The sequence below is a fragment of the Syngnathoides biaculeatus genome, chromosome 19 (assembly GCF_019802595.1).
Source record: "Syngnathoides biaculeatus isolate LvHL_M chromosome 19, ASM1980259v1, whole genome shotgun sequence".
Taxonomy (NCBI): Eukaryota; Metazoa; Chordata; class Actinopteri; order Syngnathiformes; family Syngnathidae; genus Syngnathoides; species Syngnathoides biaculeatus.
The window spans coordinates 5,933,348-5,954,078 of record NC_084658.1 but is presented as its reverse complement, the minus strand read 5'-3'; the positions used below and the strand labels follow the sequence as shown (position 1 = coordinate 5,954,078).

General features: G+C 41.9%; 2 protein-coding genes across 2 annotated transcripts; one reads left to right on the top strand and one right to left on the bottom strand.

Annotated features, from left to right (window-relative positions):
* Window positions 1–10,818: 10,818 nt before the first annotated feature.
* hgd (homogentisate 1,2-dioxygenase) lies at window positions 10,819–18,466 on the top strand. Its single transcript, XM_061805888.1, has 14 exons — window positions 10,819–11,016; window positions 11,850–11,921; window positions 12,003–12,091; window positions 12,607–12,712; window positions 12,959–13,018; window positions 13,102–13,193; window positions 13,416–13,450; window positions 13,573–13,652; window positions 13,921–14,020; window positions 14,297–14,421; window positions 15,872–15,976; window positions 16,072–16,198; window positions 17,750–17,928; window positions 18,028–18,466. The coding sequence occupies exons 1-14, from the start codon at window positions 11,002–11,004 to the stop codon at window positions 18,169–18,171; spliced, it is 1,329 nt and encodes a 442-aa protein (XP_061661872.1). The 5' UTR covers window positions 10,819–11,001; the 3' UTR covers window positions 18,172–18,466.
* On the bottom strand, window positions 18,452–20,675 carry ndufb4 (NADH:ubiquinone oxidoreductase subunit B4). The gene is made up of 3 exons (XM_061805890.1): window positions 20,460–20,675; window positions 19,229–19,372; window positions 18,452–18,597 (listed from the first exon to the last, which is right to left on the bottom strand). The coding sequence occupies exons 1-3, from the start codon at window positions 20,634–20,636 to the stop codon at window positions 18,535–18,537; spliced, it is 384 nt and encodes a 127-aa protein (XP_061661874.1). The 5' UTR covers window positions 20,637–20,675; the 3' UTR covers window positions 18,452–18,534.
* Between the last annotated feature and the right edge of the window lie 56 nt (window positions 20,676–20,731).

The following is a 20,731-nucleotide window of genomic DNA, read 5'->3' as shown; positions in this document are numbered from 1 at the left end:
TTCCAATTTGTTAGGAGACAAAATTGGAATGAGGATGCATGTCATCTTAATTTCCCGGAACAGGCCTTCGCGTGCGCACGTCACCTCTGGTGGCACAATGGAAATAATCCGCAACTTTTAAACTTCCGAGCTTGTTTATTTGCAGGCGAATCAATGCGATGAACGACATAACAATAGGCCCATAAAATGTTCTTGGCGCTCACGAGCAGACGTGCGTTATGCAGACGGGTATTTAGAGTCGCTCTGTAATTTGCAGTCCACAATTTGATTCATTTATCCGCGCACTGTTATTAACCCTGTGGAAAAAGAGATGTCAGCCGCCATTTCGAGCAGCAGGACATCCGCGCTTTGTTTAAATGCACTAATTACGCGCATACATTAGAGGGGAAAGGAATAGCCTGCCCGCCCGCCTGCAATTTTCACATTTCACATTTTCCGTCTCGTTGGCATGCAGGTGGAGAGGAGACGCCTGGACGTCGCTTCAGCAAATATACTGGAACGCACAACATTTATGAAATACATTCCCAAAGAGAAAAATACACTTCTAATTGGCAATGACAAAAAACGTGTTCATCTCCAGTATGGATACAATATAAATGGGTTTTTTTACTGCGCTGCATCTTGCTGAGAGGCGTTTTTAATTTTGTTCTTTATTTCGCTTTACTTTTTACTGTCATTATATTGTTTATTTCCAGACAAATCTGGCCTGTACCTAATATTGTAACTTGCATACATGTGGAACTCTTTGGCGTGACTACAGGCGATCAACTGTTTGCCCTTCAACTGGCGCCATCTCCTGGATGGGTCTGCATTGCTGACGAGGGCTACCACTTCGACACAGACTTTTGAAATAACATAATCGCCCAAAAATGACTCATCTATATGAAGACAACTAATGAGTTCTCATAGTAATTACCAAAAAATGATTTTAAAATAAGGTAGGAAACATGCAACACTTTATTTTCTAGAATCTCTGCTAGTGTTTGCTTTTTGAAATGATCACTTCCTAGGAAATCACAATATCCCATCCTGAGAGCTCTCTTGAGAACAGTCCTGCAAATTTCTTATTGTGCTCTACGGGTCCCTTAGGAGTGGCCCCCCTTGCTTGAATAATCCTATACATTTATTTTATCTGGAAAAAAAAGTCTGTGGCTCCCCCACACACAAAAAAAAAAAAAAGATTAGAATATAATAAGGTACGTTTGGAGGCTGTGAACTACATGCCAAAGTAACATTTCAATCGAAAACCCATGCAAGTCTCTTTAAACCAATCAGAAGCTGGAAGAAAGTAACTTCCCGGAAAACTCACAATACAGTACAAACAATTGAGAATAATATTCATCCATTTTCTTTGCCGCTTATCCTCACGAGGGTCGAGGGAATGCTGGATCCTATCCCACCTGTCAATGGACAGGAGGTGGGGTACACCCTGTTGCATGTTTTTGGGATCTGGGAGCGCACGGAGAAACCCCACGCAGGCAAGGGGAGAACATGCAAACGTCACACAGGCGGGTCCGGTATTGAACCCAGGACCCCAGAACTGTGAGGCCAACGCTTTCCAGCTGAGCCCACCCGTGCTGCCAGAATAATAATTATAATTCGTATCAGTATACAAACAATTAGAAAAGTATTATATACTTCATTGCTGACTCAAGCCAGTAGATAACATGGAAGTTTAAAATGTAATTTTCATGTATTCAACTGGTCAAAAGTGGACAGTATTAAATTTACAATTTATTGTCTACAATATATAATTGTTATATTTAAAGAATTTTAGCTATAAATGAGGAAATAAACATCTCCATACATTATTATTCTTATTAATATTAATATAAGGCCAAAGAAAATGTGGACGTGACTGTTCCAAATTGGACCAATTGAATGATGCCTGATGACGTCATATCAGCCATTCAGGCCACCCCATCCTCTGTTCATGACATCATTGGACACTTGCCTCTTTGCTGTGGCTGCCAACGCAGGAAGCCGAGGAGAGGAAGGTGTGAGTGTCTTGAGGAGGGGATGAGGGAGGCCTTCGGAGGCGCGCGTTGGCAAAGTTAATTAGCGGTTATTAACAGGCCGCATAATGAGTGCGAGAGGGAGTCAATTTAATGACTTTGTTAGCACCGAGTCGAGAGCGACATGCAGGCGCTGAGCGAGACAACAAAGGCACGCAGCCATCATGTGCAATTTTCAGCCCTAATGCGCTCTGATCGGAAACAAAGGGCTCTAATTTCATTCAACTGACTCGATAATTTGTCCCTTATGTAAGGAAAATAAGGAATGACATAATGTGTCAACAGGAGGGTAGCTATCTATTTGGAGGGACAAGGAAGCGGATATTAATGACGGAAGGTCATGTGGGACTGCAGCCCTCTAATTATTTTGGGTCATACGTTTCAAATTAAAAATTTGTCACTTCGCACTTTTCCCCTCCCAATGGATCAAAAACTTGCGCAGGTCCCCAAACCTGAACAATAAAAATCCAAAATGTTTGGCGCAAGTCGGTTTTAGTTTGGTGATTTTTAAAAATCTTCATATTTTCTTATCAATTAATGTTATTCTATTTTAGTCGGAATCTGCATGGAGTCACTTTTGGACAATACCTTATATTGTAGTTTACTCATTGTGGGTTCAGTACATCATGCATTTAAAAAAAAAAAAAGGCCAGCACAGTCAGTACTCAACCCCTCCTCTCTGGTAAAGTAAACATTGTTAACTAATAGAATATACCTTACCACCTCTGGCTCTACTCAGAACAAACTGTGATCATAACAGTATTGGTAACGACAGACGATGGAAACAGCCGGTGTTGTGCTTTCAATTGCTTTGTGTTAAACAATATGATAAAAGTACAAGCTGTCACACCTGCAAGTAACCAATGGCGGATGCAAACTTATCTTCTCGGCTGATACTTTGTGGATTTCATCTCTTGCAGGAAGTTCTAAGCAACATCGCTTCTGTGCTGAATGAAAGATTGTGGTACATGGAATTAGATTACATTAGTGCCTTGAAATACGAGTGGCTGTTTGGCTGATTGTTTTGCTTTGACTTTCAAGCACAATATTGAAATATGCATGCTCGATATGGTGGCAGCAAATCTAACGTCACAAAAAGTAAGTTTGGCAAATCATGAAAAGCTATCAAAAAGAGGCTTCAACCTGTATAATACTACTGCTACTCCCTGTTGAAATTTACTGTCAAACTAAACATAAAATCAAGATAATCACATGTTGTTTTAAAACCACAAATATAAACAGCTTTCGCTAGAATAATCCTAACATGATGGAAATTGCCAGTGATGAACACAAATGATAGAGCAACACATGTAAACACAATATAACAATACACACAGGCATATATTATTTATTCTCGCTAACATATTGATTATATTACAGCAACTTATTGAATAGTGTGTGTGTGGCTGTTTTATATAATACTGCTTCCTGATGTCCAAGACCGGCACACCAGAGGGAGCAGCACAATTAATTGGGTTGCAATAATAAATCATGTTGCAAAAATTATTTAATTCTTTACATTCTGTTTAATTATTTTGTATATTTTTGGAGTGTTCCCCCGAGATTTGAACCCCATCACAAGCTACAATAAAGTAACTTCTGCCAAAAGTAGAAGACAATGAGCTTTTATTTGTCTCACGATGGAAATATTTCAGTTTTCGAGCAACAAGGTGGACATGCAGATGTTTTAAAGAGAAATGAAAGAAAGAAATCAAACATGCAGCAATGACTTGTGCAGGGCCAAAGTGACACCATTAAAGCTCAATGTGGCCCACTAGTGCAAAATGACGGCATCTTCACGCATGACCTCCTCATTCTACAGATGGGCTGAATTATAGGAAAGATGCAAGTGCCATTATCGACCAGGGGGCGGGAGGTGGGGGACTCATAAGTCATCTATGTGGATTCATGGTGGGTTAAAAGGTTATCTGAAAGAGAAAGAGAGGGAGAAGAAGTCATCATCGTCATCATCGTCACGGGCAGTTGACCATTCAAACCAAGAGGCGCTGTTTGTTTTCACAGTTGCGCTGCCCTTTTATTGATTGCGTGCCTTCATTTTAATTCAATTGCGGCGGTGTTAAAAAAAAAAAAAAAACTCGGTGAGAATCATCTGAGTAATGAGATAATCAAAGTAGCATATGCAAATCAGTTTTGTTGCCATCTTATCAAAACCAGAGTGCACCCCTCCCACCCCTGCGTACCCCCCACGAATGTGAAGAAGTCCTTTTATTCACTTAGCGGCAATACCTTGAGCGAATGGCACCATGCAAATGACAGTTGATTAGACTAAATTAAGAGCCTGACCTTGTCTGAGTTTTATGTAAATGCTCTTTTTTTTCCTTCACGCTTTGATGTGATCAAAAATGTATTTTACACATTGGGCCTATACTGCATATTTTCTGTGTGTGGACTCCTTGATAGGCTTAAATGATCCCCTCCAAAAACATGTAGCCTATATACCTTGACCTAGGTGCAATCCCGCTGGGACACAAAATATGTCGTTAGAACTTCCTTGCTGTGAGGGAGTGCGCCTTCCAGATTGACTGTGTGTGTACTTGTGTGTGTACCATAACAACACATTGTTTTTAGCCACTGCAGCCGAGCCTTCTTCTCTGTGGGGCGTGCGGCCTGTCGATGGGAAAGGCCTAAATCCAATATAGATGGCGGCGCTGGGTTGCCTCCCGCTGGGGACCCTCAGACTTGCAGGCCAGGATCGAAGAGACACCCCCTCCACTACTCCAAATTGCTCTGAGAGATCTGTTGAGCTACACCCCCAAAGTTGAAACTGCCTATGATCTAATGACACGACTGGGGACGGATGTGTGGAGCTGCATGTGCCCTTTTATAGCGGTAAGACTCCACATGATCGATGTGCTGTACATTTTGCACAAGAGGACCAGAAACACAACAGGCCTTAGTTCTTGCCCTTGAACAGGGATGATTCACTTCAAGCCAAGTGCACTAAGAATGCGACCAAGTCCAACGCAAAGAAACTAGTCAGTTTGGTGTCACAAATACCAAACCAGTTATACAGTGAAGAAAATAAGTATTTGAACATCCTGCTATATTGCAAGTTCTCCCACTTAGATATCATGGAGGGGTCTGAAATTTTCATCATAGGTGCATGTCCACTGTGAGACAGATAATCTAAAAAGGAAAATCCAGAAATCACAATGTATGATTTTTTTTAAATGATTTATTTGTGTGATACAGCTGCAAATACGTTTTTGAACACCTGTCTATCAGCTAGAATTCTGACCCTCAAAGACCTGTTAGTCCGCCTTTAAAAGTGCACCTCCACTCAATGTATTATCCTGAATCAGATGCACCTGTGTGATGTCGTTAGCTGCATCAAGACACCTGTCCACCCTATACAATCAGTAAGACTCAAACTTGTAACATGGCCAAGACCAAAGAGCGGTCCAAAGACAGCAGAAACAAAATTGTAGAACTCCACACGCCTGGAAAGAGCTACGGAGAAATTGCCAAGCAGCTTGGTGAAAAAAGGTCCACAGTTGGAGCAATCACTAGAAAATGGATTAAGCTAAACATGACGGTCAATCTCAATCAGAGTGGACCGCCATGCAAGATATCACCTCGTGGGGTCTCAGTGAACTTAGAAAGGTGAGCAATCATCCCAGGACTATGCGACAGGACTTGGTCAATGACCTGAAAAGAGCTGGGACCACCGTTTCCAAGGTGACTGTTGGTAATACACTAAGACTTCATGGTTTGAAATCATGCATGGCACGGAAGGTTCCCCTGCTTAAAGCAGCACATGTCAAGGCGCGTCTTAAGTTTGCCAATGACCATTTGGATGATACAGAGGAGTCATGGGAGAAAGTTTTGTCGTCAGATGAGACCACAATGGAACTTTTTTGTCATAACTCCACTAACTGTTTGGAGGAAGACGAATGACGAGTTCCATCCCAAGAACACCATCCCTATTGTGAAGCATGGAGCTGGTAGCGTCATTCTTTCGGGGTGTTTTTCTGAACATGGGACAGGATGACTGCACTGTATTAAGGAGAGGATGACCGCGGCCATGTATTGTGAGATTTTTGGGAACAACCTCTTTTCTTCAGTCAGAGCATTGAAGATGGGTCGTGGCTGGGTGTTTCAACATGACAATGACCCAAAGCACACAGCCAGGAAAACCAAGGAGTGGCTCTGCAAGAAGCATATCAAGGTTCTGGTGTGGCCTAGCCAGTCTCCAGACCTAAACCCAGTAGAAAATCTTTGGAGGGAGCTGAAACTCTGTGTTTCTCAGTGACAGCCCAGAAACCTGTCTGATCTAGAGAAGATCTGTGTGGAGGAGTGGGCCAAAATCCCTCCATCCGTGTGTGCAAACCTGGTGAACAACTAAGGGAAATGTTTGACCTCTGCAAGTGCAAACAAAGGCTACTGTACCAAATATTAACATTGGTTTTCTCAGGTGTTCAAATACTTATTTGCAGCTGTATCACACAAATAAATCGTTAAAAAATCATACATTGTGATTTCTGGATTTTTCTTTTTAGATTTATCTCTCTCACAGTGGACATGCACCTACATGAAAATTTCAGACCCCTCTGTGATTTCTAAGTGGGAGATCTTGCAATATAGCAGGGTGTTCAAATACTTATTTTCTTCACTGTATATACCTACAGTATATCCTTGATGGCTTCAAGGTCTGGTGTTGTCCGACTGGCTAACTTCCAAATATCTTTGCAATGTTCCCCTTTTGATACTTTCTCCCTTTTCCTTCCACTCTTTATCCCTCCAATCGTGGCCCAGTCGTGGTGCCACATCTGCTTGTTTTTATTTCTCTTTTTGTGTCTTGAATTCTGCTCTCACAACAAAAACAATGCACAGTTTTGAAAGACACTCACAGGGAGGTGTTCACTATTGTGGTAGGATTTGGCAAGGCTGTAGAACTATGTTATGTTACACTAAGACATGTTTCTCTTCATTGACCTTACTTCATTTGAATTTTCAAACCCATTTTGATTTGAGAGGTTCTTATTATTTCTCATTATTTGATAATAATTATTATTATTATTATTACACCCCAAAGACATGCATCAATCGGAGACTCTAAACTACCGCTATACATGTAATTGTGAGTGCAACTGTCGTCTGTCTCTGGTTTATAAATCTCATCGCTTTATTTCCATTGTTGCTGTGGCTAAACCATTTCAATATCCTTTATCAGTTATGCTTTTCTTTCATGGAAACGGCATTCAAAACGTTGAATTTGATCCTGCCTGGCTGGGAGTTTGGCACCTCTGAAGCTCTCATCCTCGGGGCTATCCTGCGCTTATTAAGCTACAGGAGGGGCAAAAGGGAACCTCTCAGTATTCACAGATTAGCAAATGATGTCAATGTCAGTGAAGATCGTTAAATCTGATGATTATTCACATGGACCATATATATCAATGTGCGTACAGAACAATAGTAAGGAAATAGTCAAATAGAAGACCTTGTCGAACATCTTATGCACAGAAACAACAAATTCACAACATAAATGACATCGATAATTGCTAAATCCTTTGATTAACTTGAAGAATTGTCCTTTGAGTGCCTTAGTAATTGTGTGTGTGTGTGCACGTGTGTGTCTTCTTTTCATTGTAAGGACCCGTCTCTCTTTAAGGCGCATCTTTATAACCAAGCAATTCCAAAGCAATTTTCTCTGTGGGAGGAGAGTGTAATTTTCTATTCTGTGACACTGTGATGTGTAAGAACCTGGGAGCTGGTGCTAAAAGGCATTTGCAGCACGCATCACGGTGTGGGTGTGAGTCGTTTTAATGGCCGACGCGGGGCGGGCGGTGGTGGTTGGGAGTGGGCGCCGTGTCAGGGAGGCCGTCGTTTAATGACCCCTAAATTGTTACAGCTATCGTCCTGGAAACACAAGGCTTATGAACCGCGAGAGCGCCGCACATCGCAATAGTCCTATCTTCATATTAAGCCATTTGCATAAAATTAGGCCATCGATAGGATTCAGAAGATACTCATGGAGCGCGGGTGCCTGAGACACTGTGAGGCTGCGTTTACATGTCCTTGCAAATCTAATCAGTGTTAAATGGAGCTGTCAAATTTGGGTGGGAAAGGCGGCAGACATGTCTCGTGTCAGGGCTAATTTCACATTTCCACTGCTGTAGTGTCTTAGTCACTGACAATATTGAAGCTATTTCTTGTTAGATCCAGAATTCATGGTGAATATTGCTAGAGTGAGACACAAGATGAGGTCACTGCCATGATGGGTAGAGTGGTTCCACGTTACTGGGACATGTTTGGTATGTTCATCTACAATTTGGTTCAGGTAAATTAAATAACATAGAAAGAATATAAGTTCCATGCCAGTTTATTCACTCATTTTGCATACCACTTGCTTGCCCACTGGGATTGCGGACAAGTACGTGAGAACATACAAAGTCCACACATTCGAGGCTGGATTTGAACTCAGATTCTCAGAACGGTGAAGCGGATGTGGTGACCAGTCATCCACAGTTTATCAGTTGATGTTATCTTGTCTTTGTCTTGAATTCAGTCCATCCATCCATCCATCCATCATCCATCCATCCATCCATCCATCCATCCATCCATCCATCCATCCATCCATCCTTTTTCTTAGCCGCTTATCCTCACAAGGGTAGCGGGAGTGCTGGAGCCTATCCCAGCTGTCAACGGGCAGGAGGTGGGGTGCGCTCTGAACTGGTTGCCAGCCAATCGCAGGACACGTAGAGACAAACAGCCCCACTCACAGTCACACCTCGGGGCAATTTAGAGTGTCCAACTAATGTTGCATGTTTTCGGGATGCGGGAGGAAACCGAAGTGTCCGGAGAAAACCCACGCAGGCACGGGGAGAACATGCAGCAACACACTGGCGGGTCCGGGGATTTGAACCCCAGTCCTCAGAACTGTGAGGCAGCCGCTCTAACCAGTTGAACACCATTCCACTATACAGTTATCATCAAGAGGACAAATATGGCACAACAATAAATATCTTCTCTGTTGTGTATTAAACTGAACATAGGTTTAAAAAGATTTGCAAGTCATTGTAGTCAGATTCTGATTTTTTTTTTTTGCCAAGGACTGTATGTCAAAAACATACAGAGAATTTCCCCCCTGTTTTGACTCCTATTCTGTCTGCAAAATGTCATAGGTGGGCTAACAAAAAGTCTTGGTGTCACACTGTTAATTTGAACACAGATGGTGGAGCAACATGCGTAGACAGACAATATGACAGTACTCATAGCCAGATATTCTTTATGCTCTATGAAATATTAATAATCGTACTGTTCTACTGGGGGAGCTGTGACAAGCCCTATGTGTGCCTCTATGATATTGTACCCAGGGCTCATACACCAGAGAAACATTACAATCTATTTTATAAATGAATAAGTATTATATATACTACAGAATCGATAAATGAAATAATTTTCAATCTTAGAATGACATTAGCAGAGCAATCACTATGTGGTAGTAGAAGGTAGGCAGTAGGTGTTTTTCTTTTTCTGCCATGTTCATAGTTTGCCTACAGTGAATGGAACCAGGTGTGGCAAAAGGCTCTTTTGATCCACTATGTATCCTGCTTATACCTGAAAGGACAATTTAAAACAATGGAAGAATTGGGTCGGCGCCCCACCCATGTCACCCAATCGCAATGATTTATAGTCCTTAAGGTTAAATTGAAATGGAGGCCTAATTGACGTCATTGAAACCACTTGCCCTTGCAAAAGATGACTGATTCACATTTTTATGTCATAATTATTGCGGTGCAAAAAGGTACTCAACACAGCAAAGCATGATGGCCAAAGACTTTGACAGTCTTGTATATAGAAGTCAACATGAAATTTTGTACTTCTGGACATCCGCACGTTTGCTTGTTTATACATATTGCGAGAGTGTGGCAAGCAAGTGTAGTATTTATCATCGAATGATTCAGCTCAGCAGGCATCTGAGTAATAGCAAGACATTTCTGGACCACTTATACATGCATAGATACAAGCTATTTGTCGACAGTTTTGGTTGCCTCTCTTTTTGCACAGGGCGCACCATCCAGATTGCGCCCAAATACTGTAGAATTCTATCATGAGACTCTGGGATGAAATTAAAATCACCCATTTCCTTTCTCCATGCAGGCTGCAGATCAATTTCCGGGAATGGGGAATCTGATATTTGGCCGCCATTTGGGCTTTCTCGTCTTGCACAGCACCCTAACTGCCTGCCAGCGGGGAGGCCCGGGCCTGGCTGCACGCTTCGCCAGAGGAAGCGTTACTTCTGCCGCGGTGAGTTTATTTGCGTCTCGCTATGAGAATTGCCTTCATTTACCCTTCCCCGTCAACATTCGCGAGAGAAACGAAATAGACAAGCGAGGCGTGAATGGGAAAGCCAAAATTGATTCGGTTTGATACGTGCACCTGGGGTAGACCCGCATTTGACCATCTAGTTCCCAGATAAATGGAAGAAATTGCCTTATGCATAAGCTTTTGCAGCCCCGAATGTTGTTATTTAGCACAAATCACTTATCTTTGGTGCACTCTCCACTCCAGCCGCAATGTGAGATACACTTTCACAAAGTAATAAGCGCCAGTATAAAAAGTAATCAGGTTTAGTTTCCAGTCACACTCACAGACTTACTGATTCAACATGAACATTTGACATGACGTTAACATATATAATTTCAGAGGGTTCCAGTTACGTACAGAGGTTTACAGAAAAAGATCATACTTATTTGTCCTGGGAGCATTGGACACTTATCTTTGTTTGCACGTGGTCCCACCTCTGACCTGTCCTCTCCCCTTTTGCCATAGGCCCTTTCTCATTGCGTCACTTGGAGGCATCACGGAGGCCTAATTGAAGCCATATTGACAAAGAGTGGAAATCCAGCCCACTCGTCCACACACTGTGGGCACGCAAGGGAGTTTGCTCGAGGAGACTGCCAAAAGTCATTCATTTATAGCTTGTGTAACACTTGCAGCTGCCTCCAGGACAGACAGCAGAATGGCTGAACTCAAGGTAAGCCAGCATTTATCTCCTTCCGCGAGCTTATTAAAACTTGCACGTACAGATCCAAACAATGTCACTGTGGAAATAAAAAAAATGGAGAAATGCGTTTCCTCTTTTCGTATCATTGATAAATAAAGTTCAATGTGCAACAAACAAGCTTGAATTTTTACAGCCGAAGCAAACAGGCTGAGAGAGGGGGGCGATGTTGTTGCTGACCAATCGGGATGCAGCATTCAACAGCTGCCCAGATGTTACAGCGGGGACACTAAACTTTTAAAGTAGCAGTCCCAAAACAAAGCAATGTCCGTGCCATAAATCTACAATATATGAAACGTCTCTTTTGCCTAAAGAATAGGGTTGTTTTTGTTTTTTTTTGGGAACGGGTATTTTTTTCTTTTGTTGAGGAATCTGTTCAGTTTTGTGTTGACATAGAAGACAGAAAACAGACCAAAACACCCCTGTGGAACACTTTTCCGCCTCTGTTTGGGCAATACCAATGACTCAGCAACTTTTCTTTATATGCAAGTGGTCATACAGTGGGGAAAGTCAGTAGCTGTGTCTAATAAAGCAATCTTGATTCAAATATCAATAAAAGTGTACACTAGAGGGTGCCGGTTTAATTAGTCTCTTCCTGGAACACCAAATAATGGATGACTGTGCTTTGTTTTATCACAAATCTAATGTGAATCAATGTGACAACAATTAAGAAAAACACTTAATGACGAGCCTTCAAATTTAATCATAAGCAGCGTGAACACCTTAATTCTGCATGACAATGAAGCTGCGTGGTGAGTGTGTGTCTTTTCCCGCTTAAATGTGCATGTTGAACGTCTGTTTTTCAGTACTTGTGTGGATTTGGGAATGAATTCTCCTCTGAAGACCCTCGCTGTCCCGGTTCTTTACCCGAAGGACAGGTATGACAGGTTGAAGTTGAATTTTCATAAAGAATGGACATTTTCACAGTGACACCTGAATACGCCACCGCGTCTCTTTAGAATAATCCTCAGGTTTGCCCGTATGGCCTCTACGCTGAACAGCTCTCTGGCTCGGCCTTCACCTGCCCACGTCCGGCCAATAAGAGGAGGTCTCCATCTTTTCTAACACTATACAGTAATCCCTCATTCATCACGGGGATCAAGTTCCAGTGGCTAAACCATTGCCCTCCAATAGATGAATTCCACAGAGTAGCTAATTATTTATTGTAGATTTATATAAATTTACAAGATTCACATATATATAATTCAATGTTCCTACATGACACTTTAGAGAGGTGCAGGTATTTCATTTGTCCACTTAAGGTCACAATTTCGCACAATATATAAGGCCTATAAAAGGCATAACTTTAGCTCCTTTTAACTACAGTGTTTTTGTTTGGTAAGGTCGAGCTAAACATTGCTCTTTACTTGCATTTGTGCCCGTTATTAGTCTGTACATTACCTATACACCAGGATAGATTGGTATTTATGGATTTAAACTGGCACAGTGAACCACGATAAAGCGAGTCATTACTGTACAGTCTGTCTGTATATCTCCTGTACACTGTCGAATTCTCTCTGTGTCAAATTAGATGGCTACTTTAGTAATTTTGCTTGTTTGCAGTTGGCTCTATCGCATTCTCCCGTCTGTCAAGCACAAACCTTTCGTGCCTGTCCCCTGTGAGAATCTGACAGAGAAGTGGGATGAGGTGGAGCCTGATCCCAACCAGGTAACACGCAAACACCGGTCTATTATACACTGGCATGGAAATAAGTATTCAGAACATATAAAGGTATTTGTGAAGAGTTCATATACTGTATTTATCATCAATGTTCTTTTTAGTTGTCTAAAGAAATGGAGCCATATATTTGCCCATAATTTATGAAAAAAAAGATGGCTGAATAATCTGCAATATAGTTGAGTGCGGATAATGAACTGCGATACATCCTGCAATTCTATTGGTTTCCTCCCACAGATGCGATGGCGGCCATTCTCCATCCCCAAGTCTACAGAGAAGATAGTGGACTTTGTGGCTGTGAGTTTATCCCTTTTCTCCTTTTCACTGTTGAAACTTGACGTCAAAAGTTTTCAGTTGATTATTTTGGGTAACTGTTGCAGGGTCTGCAGACCATCTGCGGCGCTGGGGATGCGAAATCTCGGAACGGTATCGCCATCCACGTGTACACCTGCAACACCTCCATGATGAACAAGTGAGAACGGACTGATGTGTATATTGTGTTTATTATTGAGATTTGCATCTAAAGCGATCAATACCCTCTTTAGTGGCAAGACGGAAATACCAGAGTCAAACAGATTCAGTGTAGTGTCAATCATAACTGCGCATTATTATCTTGGAAAAAAAGCACCCTGCCGATTGCAGCATGAGATCGCGAAGGTGGACCTAAAATTGTTTTTTGTTTCGCATGTTTTAGATGCTTCAACAACTCCGATGGAGACTTTTTGATTGGTGAGCAAAATAAGGAGGAGGGATGTTTGCACCTTTATCTATCACACTGATTGCTCAGTTCAGAGTGCGCTTATTCCCTGATATTTTCTTTTTGCTGGTCCTTGTGCTGTTTGCCTCTTTAGTGCCACAGCAGGGCGAGCTCAGGATCACCACAGAGTTTGGCAAGATGACAGTGGAGCCGAATGAGATATGTGTCATTCAGGTACGCTTTCTTGCTCAGACACTTTGTTTGCCATATTTGGGAAGTTTACAAAAGTGAGAAAAAGAAGAAGTGTTAGCTAAGCACCCTACGCGTCTGCACAGTATGGAAAAAAGTAATGAGACACAACTTTCTGTCATTTTCCATCTTCGTGGTGTGAAAACATTGATGTGCTTTTTGTAGACAGGCTTCCTAAAAAGAATGTAAGCGGTTGAATTTTGTACTACGTGTTCCTCTTAATACCGTCCCTCCATATTCACTGTGTTTCCAGCAAGGGATGCGCTTCAGCGTGGACGTGTTTGGGGAAACAAGAGGTTACATCCTGGAAGTGTATGGAGCACATTTTGAACTGCCTGACCTCGGGCCTATTGGTGGGTGCCAGTCTATGAACAGGAAAAACAAAAACAAACAAACATCCTGGGCCCCTAAGTGAGTCATGGCCCGCTGTTTTGGTGAAAAACGGTCTCACACTACACAATTCATTACAACATTGTTCCCAGTCTGTGCGTATGTTTTTAGCGATGACCAAATTATAAAGTCAATAACAGTATGTTCTCTTGCTGCTCCACAATACTGCAGAGCCTGTTTCCTTGTGTTAAACTTTACAACAGGTACATGCAAGTATAAGCTTGTGTAACTATTTGCAGGAGCCAATGGTCTGGCCAACCCGAGAGACTTCCTGTGTCCAGTGGCGTGGTACGAGGATCGGGAAGTGTCCACAGGCTACACTGTCATCAATAAGTACCAAGGAAGGCTCTTCGCCTGCCAACAGGTGTTTTGTGTGCTTTTTTTGTGTGTGTCCTTGTACTCTAAAGGTGTCCTATCTCCCACGTAAGGCCAATCTATCTGCCCTATTACCCCATTTGAAGTTTGCATGTGCTTCAGTAAACACCAGTGAAGCGTGACAATGACTAACAGTCAGGAAACTGTCCAAGGGACGCATTTGATCCATTAGCCGCCACCGCTGATTGATTTACCATCCCTGACGATTTATTATCGAAATGTTTCCGCCTCAATTGTGCGTTTTAATCGCTGAAAATGAGTTAAGGCGGTCAGACTTGCACCAAAAGAAAAACAACTCAAGGTAAGCATTAATTGCAACTGAGCGAATGATACCCACCACGTCCTACAAATATCCTGTTAGGGACATAATTGCCTGTGGGGGTGGGGGGCACTGGATGAGATGTTTGGCAAAGGTGGGCACTGACACAGAGGCCAGCACACGGTCGAAGATTTTCAACCCTCTTGCTTCAATTTTTTTTTTTTTTTAAATGTGAGGGTTAAAGGTGGCAGTTTCTTTTTCCTGATGCCTGGAGTGCAGGCAGAGAAGGGGGGCAGGAAATAAGATTGGAGGTGGGGAAGGGAGGTCTCATTTTAGGGAAGATGCTCCCATCTTTTCCCTGCTGTTTTGTCCCCCCGCTGAGTACCAAAACTGCTCCAATTAACTTATTATTTGCTTGACTTGGCCAATATGTTTGTTTTTTCCCCCCCGTGTGTGTGCTTGCAACTGTCTCCTACTTTCCATTTTAATCGAATCTAGCAGAACTACCGCAAGTGAATGCTGAGGAATATTTGTCCTGCGGGTTGACCAAAGATCTTTGACTTTAGCAGCAGCTCTATGTGTATTTAGTTCATCTAGGTTATGTAATGAACTGCGTGCAATGACTTCTTTTCAGTGTGTGGAAGCTTACGCGATAATGTGTGTGTAAAGAGTGTCAAGGTCAGTACGAAGACAGCTCGAGTTGTAATGAACTATATCGATTTTAGAGCTGCTGATGTATTTTTTTTCTCTGTGACATTATCAGAACAGAGGAACGCTACAAAATTGCTTTTTTTTTTAACAATCAAGATAAAGAAATACCTCTGTAGCCACTTTTACTGCTTTATTTCACACCCCCTCTTCCCTACATCTAACAACCCCTTAACTGCACTGCAGTGAGCGTCGAAATGATGAAAGTTTGTGAAAGTTTGATTTTGACGCCAATTACTGAGTAAAACCTGCAGACTTGGCTGACAAAGAACAAGGGGGCTGGAGGAGGAGGAGAAGTACAACTTATTTCACAAAACCTTTTCATTATGAGCATTTCCCCCTCCCTCCTTTCTATCAAGCAGAATACAACGACATGAATCATTGTTTTTCCTCTCTGTAAAAAGCTTGATTCCTTTGTTACTTGTCTACTTGCTTATGGTCAAATCGTCCCATTTTTGTTATGTTGGGTTAGGATTTCTCTCCCTTCAACGTGGTCGCCTGGCACGGCAACTACACACCGTACAAGTACAACCTCAACAAATTCATGGTCATCAACTCTGTGGCCTTTGATCATGCAGTAAGTCTGATTGGTATCCACAATTTCCTCAACAAAATAATAATGAGCACAATCTCTTGAGTTCTATTTTTTTTTCAATTTCTACTATTGTTTAGGATCCATCCATCTTTACTGTTTTGACGGCCAAATCTACGAGACCGGGTGTGGCCATTGCCGACTTTGTGATCTTCCCCCCGCGCTGGGGCGTGGCTGACCATACCTTCCGTCCACCTTATTATCACCGTAAGGCACGACATTTGTACAGAAGTGAGGAAAAAAATGGACAAGATAGGAATATATTTCAATCTGTATATTTCCTCTGGGCTCTATGCCAGCCATTGCTTTCTTTTTCTGAGTTTGTGATTTTCAACTTCAACTCTTTACACATCATTAGTTATATGTACGGCTTACATCCAATTGCAACTTTTGACAATTATGGTCAGTTTTAGCCAATTGCCCTTATATTCCTTGTTTATTGATCGAGTCATCCAATCTTGCTGATAGGTTTGGTAAAATCATCCTAAACATTGCTCTTTACTTGCATTTGCGCCTGTTATTAGTGTGTACATTATGGCCCCGTCACACCATGACGTTCTGGTCAGCGTTCTATAGCGTTTGAGGAAACGTTGGTAGTCACCCATGGTCGCCGGGATAGCGCCAGAAGAGCGTTTTTTGAACGCTAGTGAACATCAATGATTGCTGGGAATCGACGGAGAACGCCGGTCCGGAAAAAAAGTTTTCAACATGCACAAAAGTTCTCATCGAACCAACGTTGATACGTTTAATTTTAAACGCTGCAGAACGTTCAAGAACGTTCGTGGAACGTTTTACTAACGATCGCCGAGCGTTGCCCGCGTTTGGCTGTCGTTAGTCAGTCGTTACTGTAGCATTACTTGGTTGTTACTTAATCGTTTGCTTTGCAGTGAACGACTCTCTGGCGACCTGTCAACGACCACTGAAAAATCTCCTAGCACACAGAGCGTGTAACTAAAGTCAAATGAACGTCCTTGGGCGTTCATTGAGCATTTCATTCGAGCGTTTCCCGAACGTCCATGCATATGGGTATATAAACCGATGCTTTGCATTCTTACTTGCAGCGCGAGTTGCTGAAGTCCGCACCCCACCTTTTTTTCTTCTAGGCGGCATGATGCTGACTGTTCAAACTCACGAGAACAATTGAAGTGAGTATGAAATTTCCAACGTTTTCGTTCCCGTTCTACTGTAAAAATTACACGCCAGCAAAACGCTATTCTGTCGTTATTCACCCGTTCAGTCACAGGCTCAACACGCTCGTCTAACGTTGACAAATTGCTCGTCGCGCGCCAGTGACACGTTAGCACACGCTAATGGTTTTTAGTGGTATCTTATTTGGTCGCTGTTACACGCTTCTCGTGCGTTAGACACACGTTAAGTCATGAGTTAGACACATGTCAATCACACGCCAGATGTGTCATCCGCGTTTGAGAACGCTGAAAAATAGAACGATTGAAATGTTCAGAGAACGTTGACCACAACGTTATGGTGTGACGGGGCCATAAGATATACATCAGGATAGATTGGTATTTATGGACTTCTAAAGTAGACTCAACACTTATTTCTGTTCTCGACCGGATTTAATCTTTTGTTAATTTTGGATAAGGGTGGGATTTCAAGTAACATGTGAAAGAGGCGTTTATAGCGTTTTAACTTATGCTGGACTGTACTGTATTTGTAAGGCCACTTAGTGTAATTTGACACTATTACATCTTAACTATTACAACATTGTGTAACAGCTCTCCCTGCTGGTGTTTCAAGGTAACTGCATGAGTGAATTCATGGGGCTTATAAAGGGGCACTATGAAGCCAAAGAGAGTTTCCAGCCAGGTGGGGCCAGCCTCCACAGCATCATGACCCCACACGGCCCTGACGCTGAGTGTTTTGAGAAGAACAGTCTAGCTGAGCTCAAACCAGAGAGGGTGGCTGAAGGAACCATGGTACAAAAAAAAAAAAAAAAAACAACTATCTGACGAGTACAACCTAATACAGTAATTTTATAAGACAACTTCACATCTGTTACATCTTGCTTCCCGCAGGCGTTCATGTTCGAATCATCCTTGAGCATGGCTGTGACCAAGTGGGGACTAGAGACGTGCCAGAAGCTTGACAAGAACTATTATCAGTGCTGGGAACATCTACGCAGCCACTTTAACCCCAACTGGCAGCCCACAAAACACTAGACAAAGCAGAACCCGGCCGAAATGCGATAGCCATGAAAAGCTGAACAGATTTCAATTAACATATTTACTTACTACTCTGTACTTGTCATTGAACACGGTACAGTTTGATATATTTTTAAATTGGAATAACTGTACACACATTGAAATCAAACTTTATCATCCCATACCTGTCAATTGTTTTGTGACTGACCCCACCCACCCTGATGTGTACAAAATTACAGCAACAGATTCTCCCCCAGCATTAAACTTTTCTGACCATATCATATAAAGCCACAAGACCTTTGATTATGACAGCATAGTTTTATTTTGTTAATTATTACACACACCGAAAAAAGAGGCAGGTTCATTTTTGTAAAGTGGACCTCATGATGACAAACTGAACTTGCGTTCCAGCGTTCCATCTTTAATACGCTGCTCTTTCCTGTCCTGTTTAAAAAAAAAGTACATATGATGTTAATGAGTACACAGAGATATTCGGGCTAATTTTGATGCTATCATCACATGGTCCTAAATGATTATTCTGAGTAGTGAGGGGTATGTTCAGAGTAATTCTTCCTTCCCAATCGGCTGACAATCAGAAATGTTTAATCTTCAATAGTCATGACTGCAAATCTAGCGTAAGTGCAGTCGATAAACAAATTCAGCCAAGTTAACAGACTCCATGATTGAGACCTGAATAAGAATGATTGACAATTAGGAAGTGATCTGAAGGCTGCGCTGCTGCCAAACACAAATGGCCAAAGAAATGCTTTTTTTTTTTTTTTTTTTTATCCTCAGCACGTTTGGTGTCTCTCGCATCATGCAGAAAATCGGTAATGTTACCTAGATTTTTTCCTTCCAATTGAGCATTTCTGCCAGAAAGGTGCCTTTTCAGAATGAACTGTAATTTCATTAAGTTGACAATTGTTTAGCGAAAGAGAAACTATCAAAATGAGTACAACGCTTGCATTGCAATTTTTAAATTTATTTATGACAAATCATGACAACTGCTGTATCCGGGTTAACTATTGTCATCCTTCACACAATTAAAAAAAAAACAAGCAACTAGCGCACATACCCGGTCCGTCTTGAAAACATAGTAGAAGAAGAAGAGTGGAAAAACCCCAAACATGGCGCCCAACAGAGACGTCTTGTAGGTGGGTTTGAAGTGTGCGTAGGGGTTGCCACGAGCATATACCCAGCGAGTCAGGGCGGGATCTTCCTGTTACACAATAAAAATGTAAAAACAAAAAAATGAAAGAAATCAGTTTATTTGATGGTTCAGGAGCACGAGTAATGTAGGTGACAATTTTCTTAACAACTTGACATCCATTAGTCAAGGTGTTGTAGATAAATAAAGAAGACTATTCTCTGAGGGTTTTTAACACACTTTGGCCCACACACATTTCAGCCAAAACCTTACTTGTAAGCACCTGAACAGGTCTGATTCACCCATACTAGTTAATGTACTTGGTTGGCTCTCAACCAAGAAGACTGAAAACTATGTTCGAAGTTTTTATCTATTTTTTTTTACACAGTAAATTGAAAAGGTTAGATAAATTTGTGTAGACTTGTTTTAGTGAAACCGTTCACTGTAATGGCATTCTATGTAGAGTTGCCACCTGGGGGTGAGTGATTAATTTCTGCTTGTATTCATAAGTTTTGAAAGCTTTCTATGGTTGACTACATTGCCTGCCATTGAAAAACATTTCTTAATGATCAGTCGCGTACGACACCATAGACTTTACTGGGTACTGCTGGCTGTCAAGACAGCGTCATATTTGTAATTTTTTATTAGTCTTGTACGCTTGAAAAAAACGTTTCTGGACGATGACGTTCCACAAGCGTTTGATTTTGTGAATATTATATTCATAAAGACACTTAACCCCTCAATTGCTCCTGATGTCCACTGTAGCACAGTAACTCAATGAGGACATCATGTCAAAAGGTCATTTACCAGAGTAATGTTTAATTAGTGACAGCCTAATTAAAGGGCAGTTTTACAAAATATTAAATTAGCAGTTGAACATAATTTTGGTTTGTTACTGATGTGGTCTTCATGCGAGAGCGTGTGTGCAACGCTTGAATTAAAACATTAATTTTCAAATAACTAAATTGTTAGTCTTAAATATAGTCGGTTAGCGTGCCCACAGAACAACACGCCACACAGTTAAAAGTCTTGGAGTTGAATATTAAATAAATGGGACTGTTAGGAGTTATGTTTACAAGTGTGTAAGGTGAGCATGATGTTAGCTAGACTGCTTCTACAAGCCAAGGGTGACATTGTCAGCTCGCCGGTAGCCACTTACGATAAGCTCTTTTCTATGAGGGTTGTTGAGTTGCAACTGGTATTGCCTCTTGAGATTCGCCCGCAGCGCAGCCCTGGCCTCCTCGGCCCTTCGATACTCCGGTGAAACATTAAAATATTCATTTGGGTCCAATGATTTCGGCCGCGTAGCCAAGGGCGCCTCTCGGTAGTCCGCCATGACAGTTTACTGTCGACGGCGAGAACACTGAACTCTCGCGTTGTTTGAGTTGAGAGCGACGCGATTTTGCGAATTCTCGCGAGCGCAGTCGTCTC

Excerpts from the sequence above, each read along its gene's own strand:
- hgd (XM_061805888.1), top strand. Across the intron at positions 13,194-13,415 it reads AACACCTCCATGATGAACAA|ATGCTTCAACAACTCCGATG; the intron begins GTGAGAACGGAC and ends CGCATGTTTTAG. Across the intron at positions 15,977-16,071 it reads CTGTGGCCTTTGATCATGCA|GATCCATCCATCTTTACTGT; the intron begins GTAAGTCTGATT and ends ACTATTGTTTAG.
- ndufb4 (XM_061805890.1), bottom strand. The coding sequence starts at position 20,636 with ATGGCGGACTACCGAGAGGCGCCCTTGGCTACGCGGCCGAAATCATTG. Across the intron at positions 19,373-20,459 it reads CTCATAGAAAAGAGCTTATC|GAAGATCCCGCCCTGACTCG; the intron begins GTAAGTGGCTAC and ends ATTGTGTAACAG. Across the intron at positions 18,598-19,228 it reads ATGTTTTCAAGACGGACCGG|GACAGGAAAGAGCAGCGTAT; the intron begins GTATGTGCGCTA and ends TTTTTTAAACAG.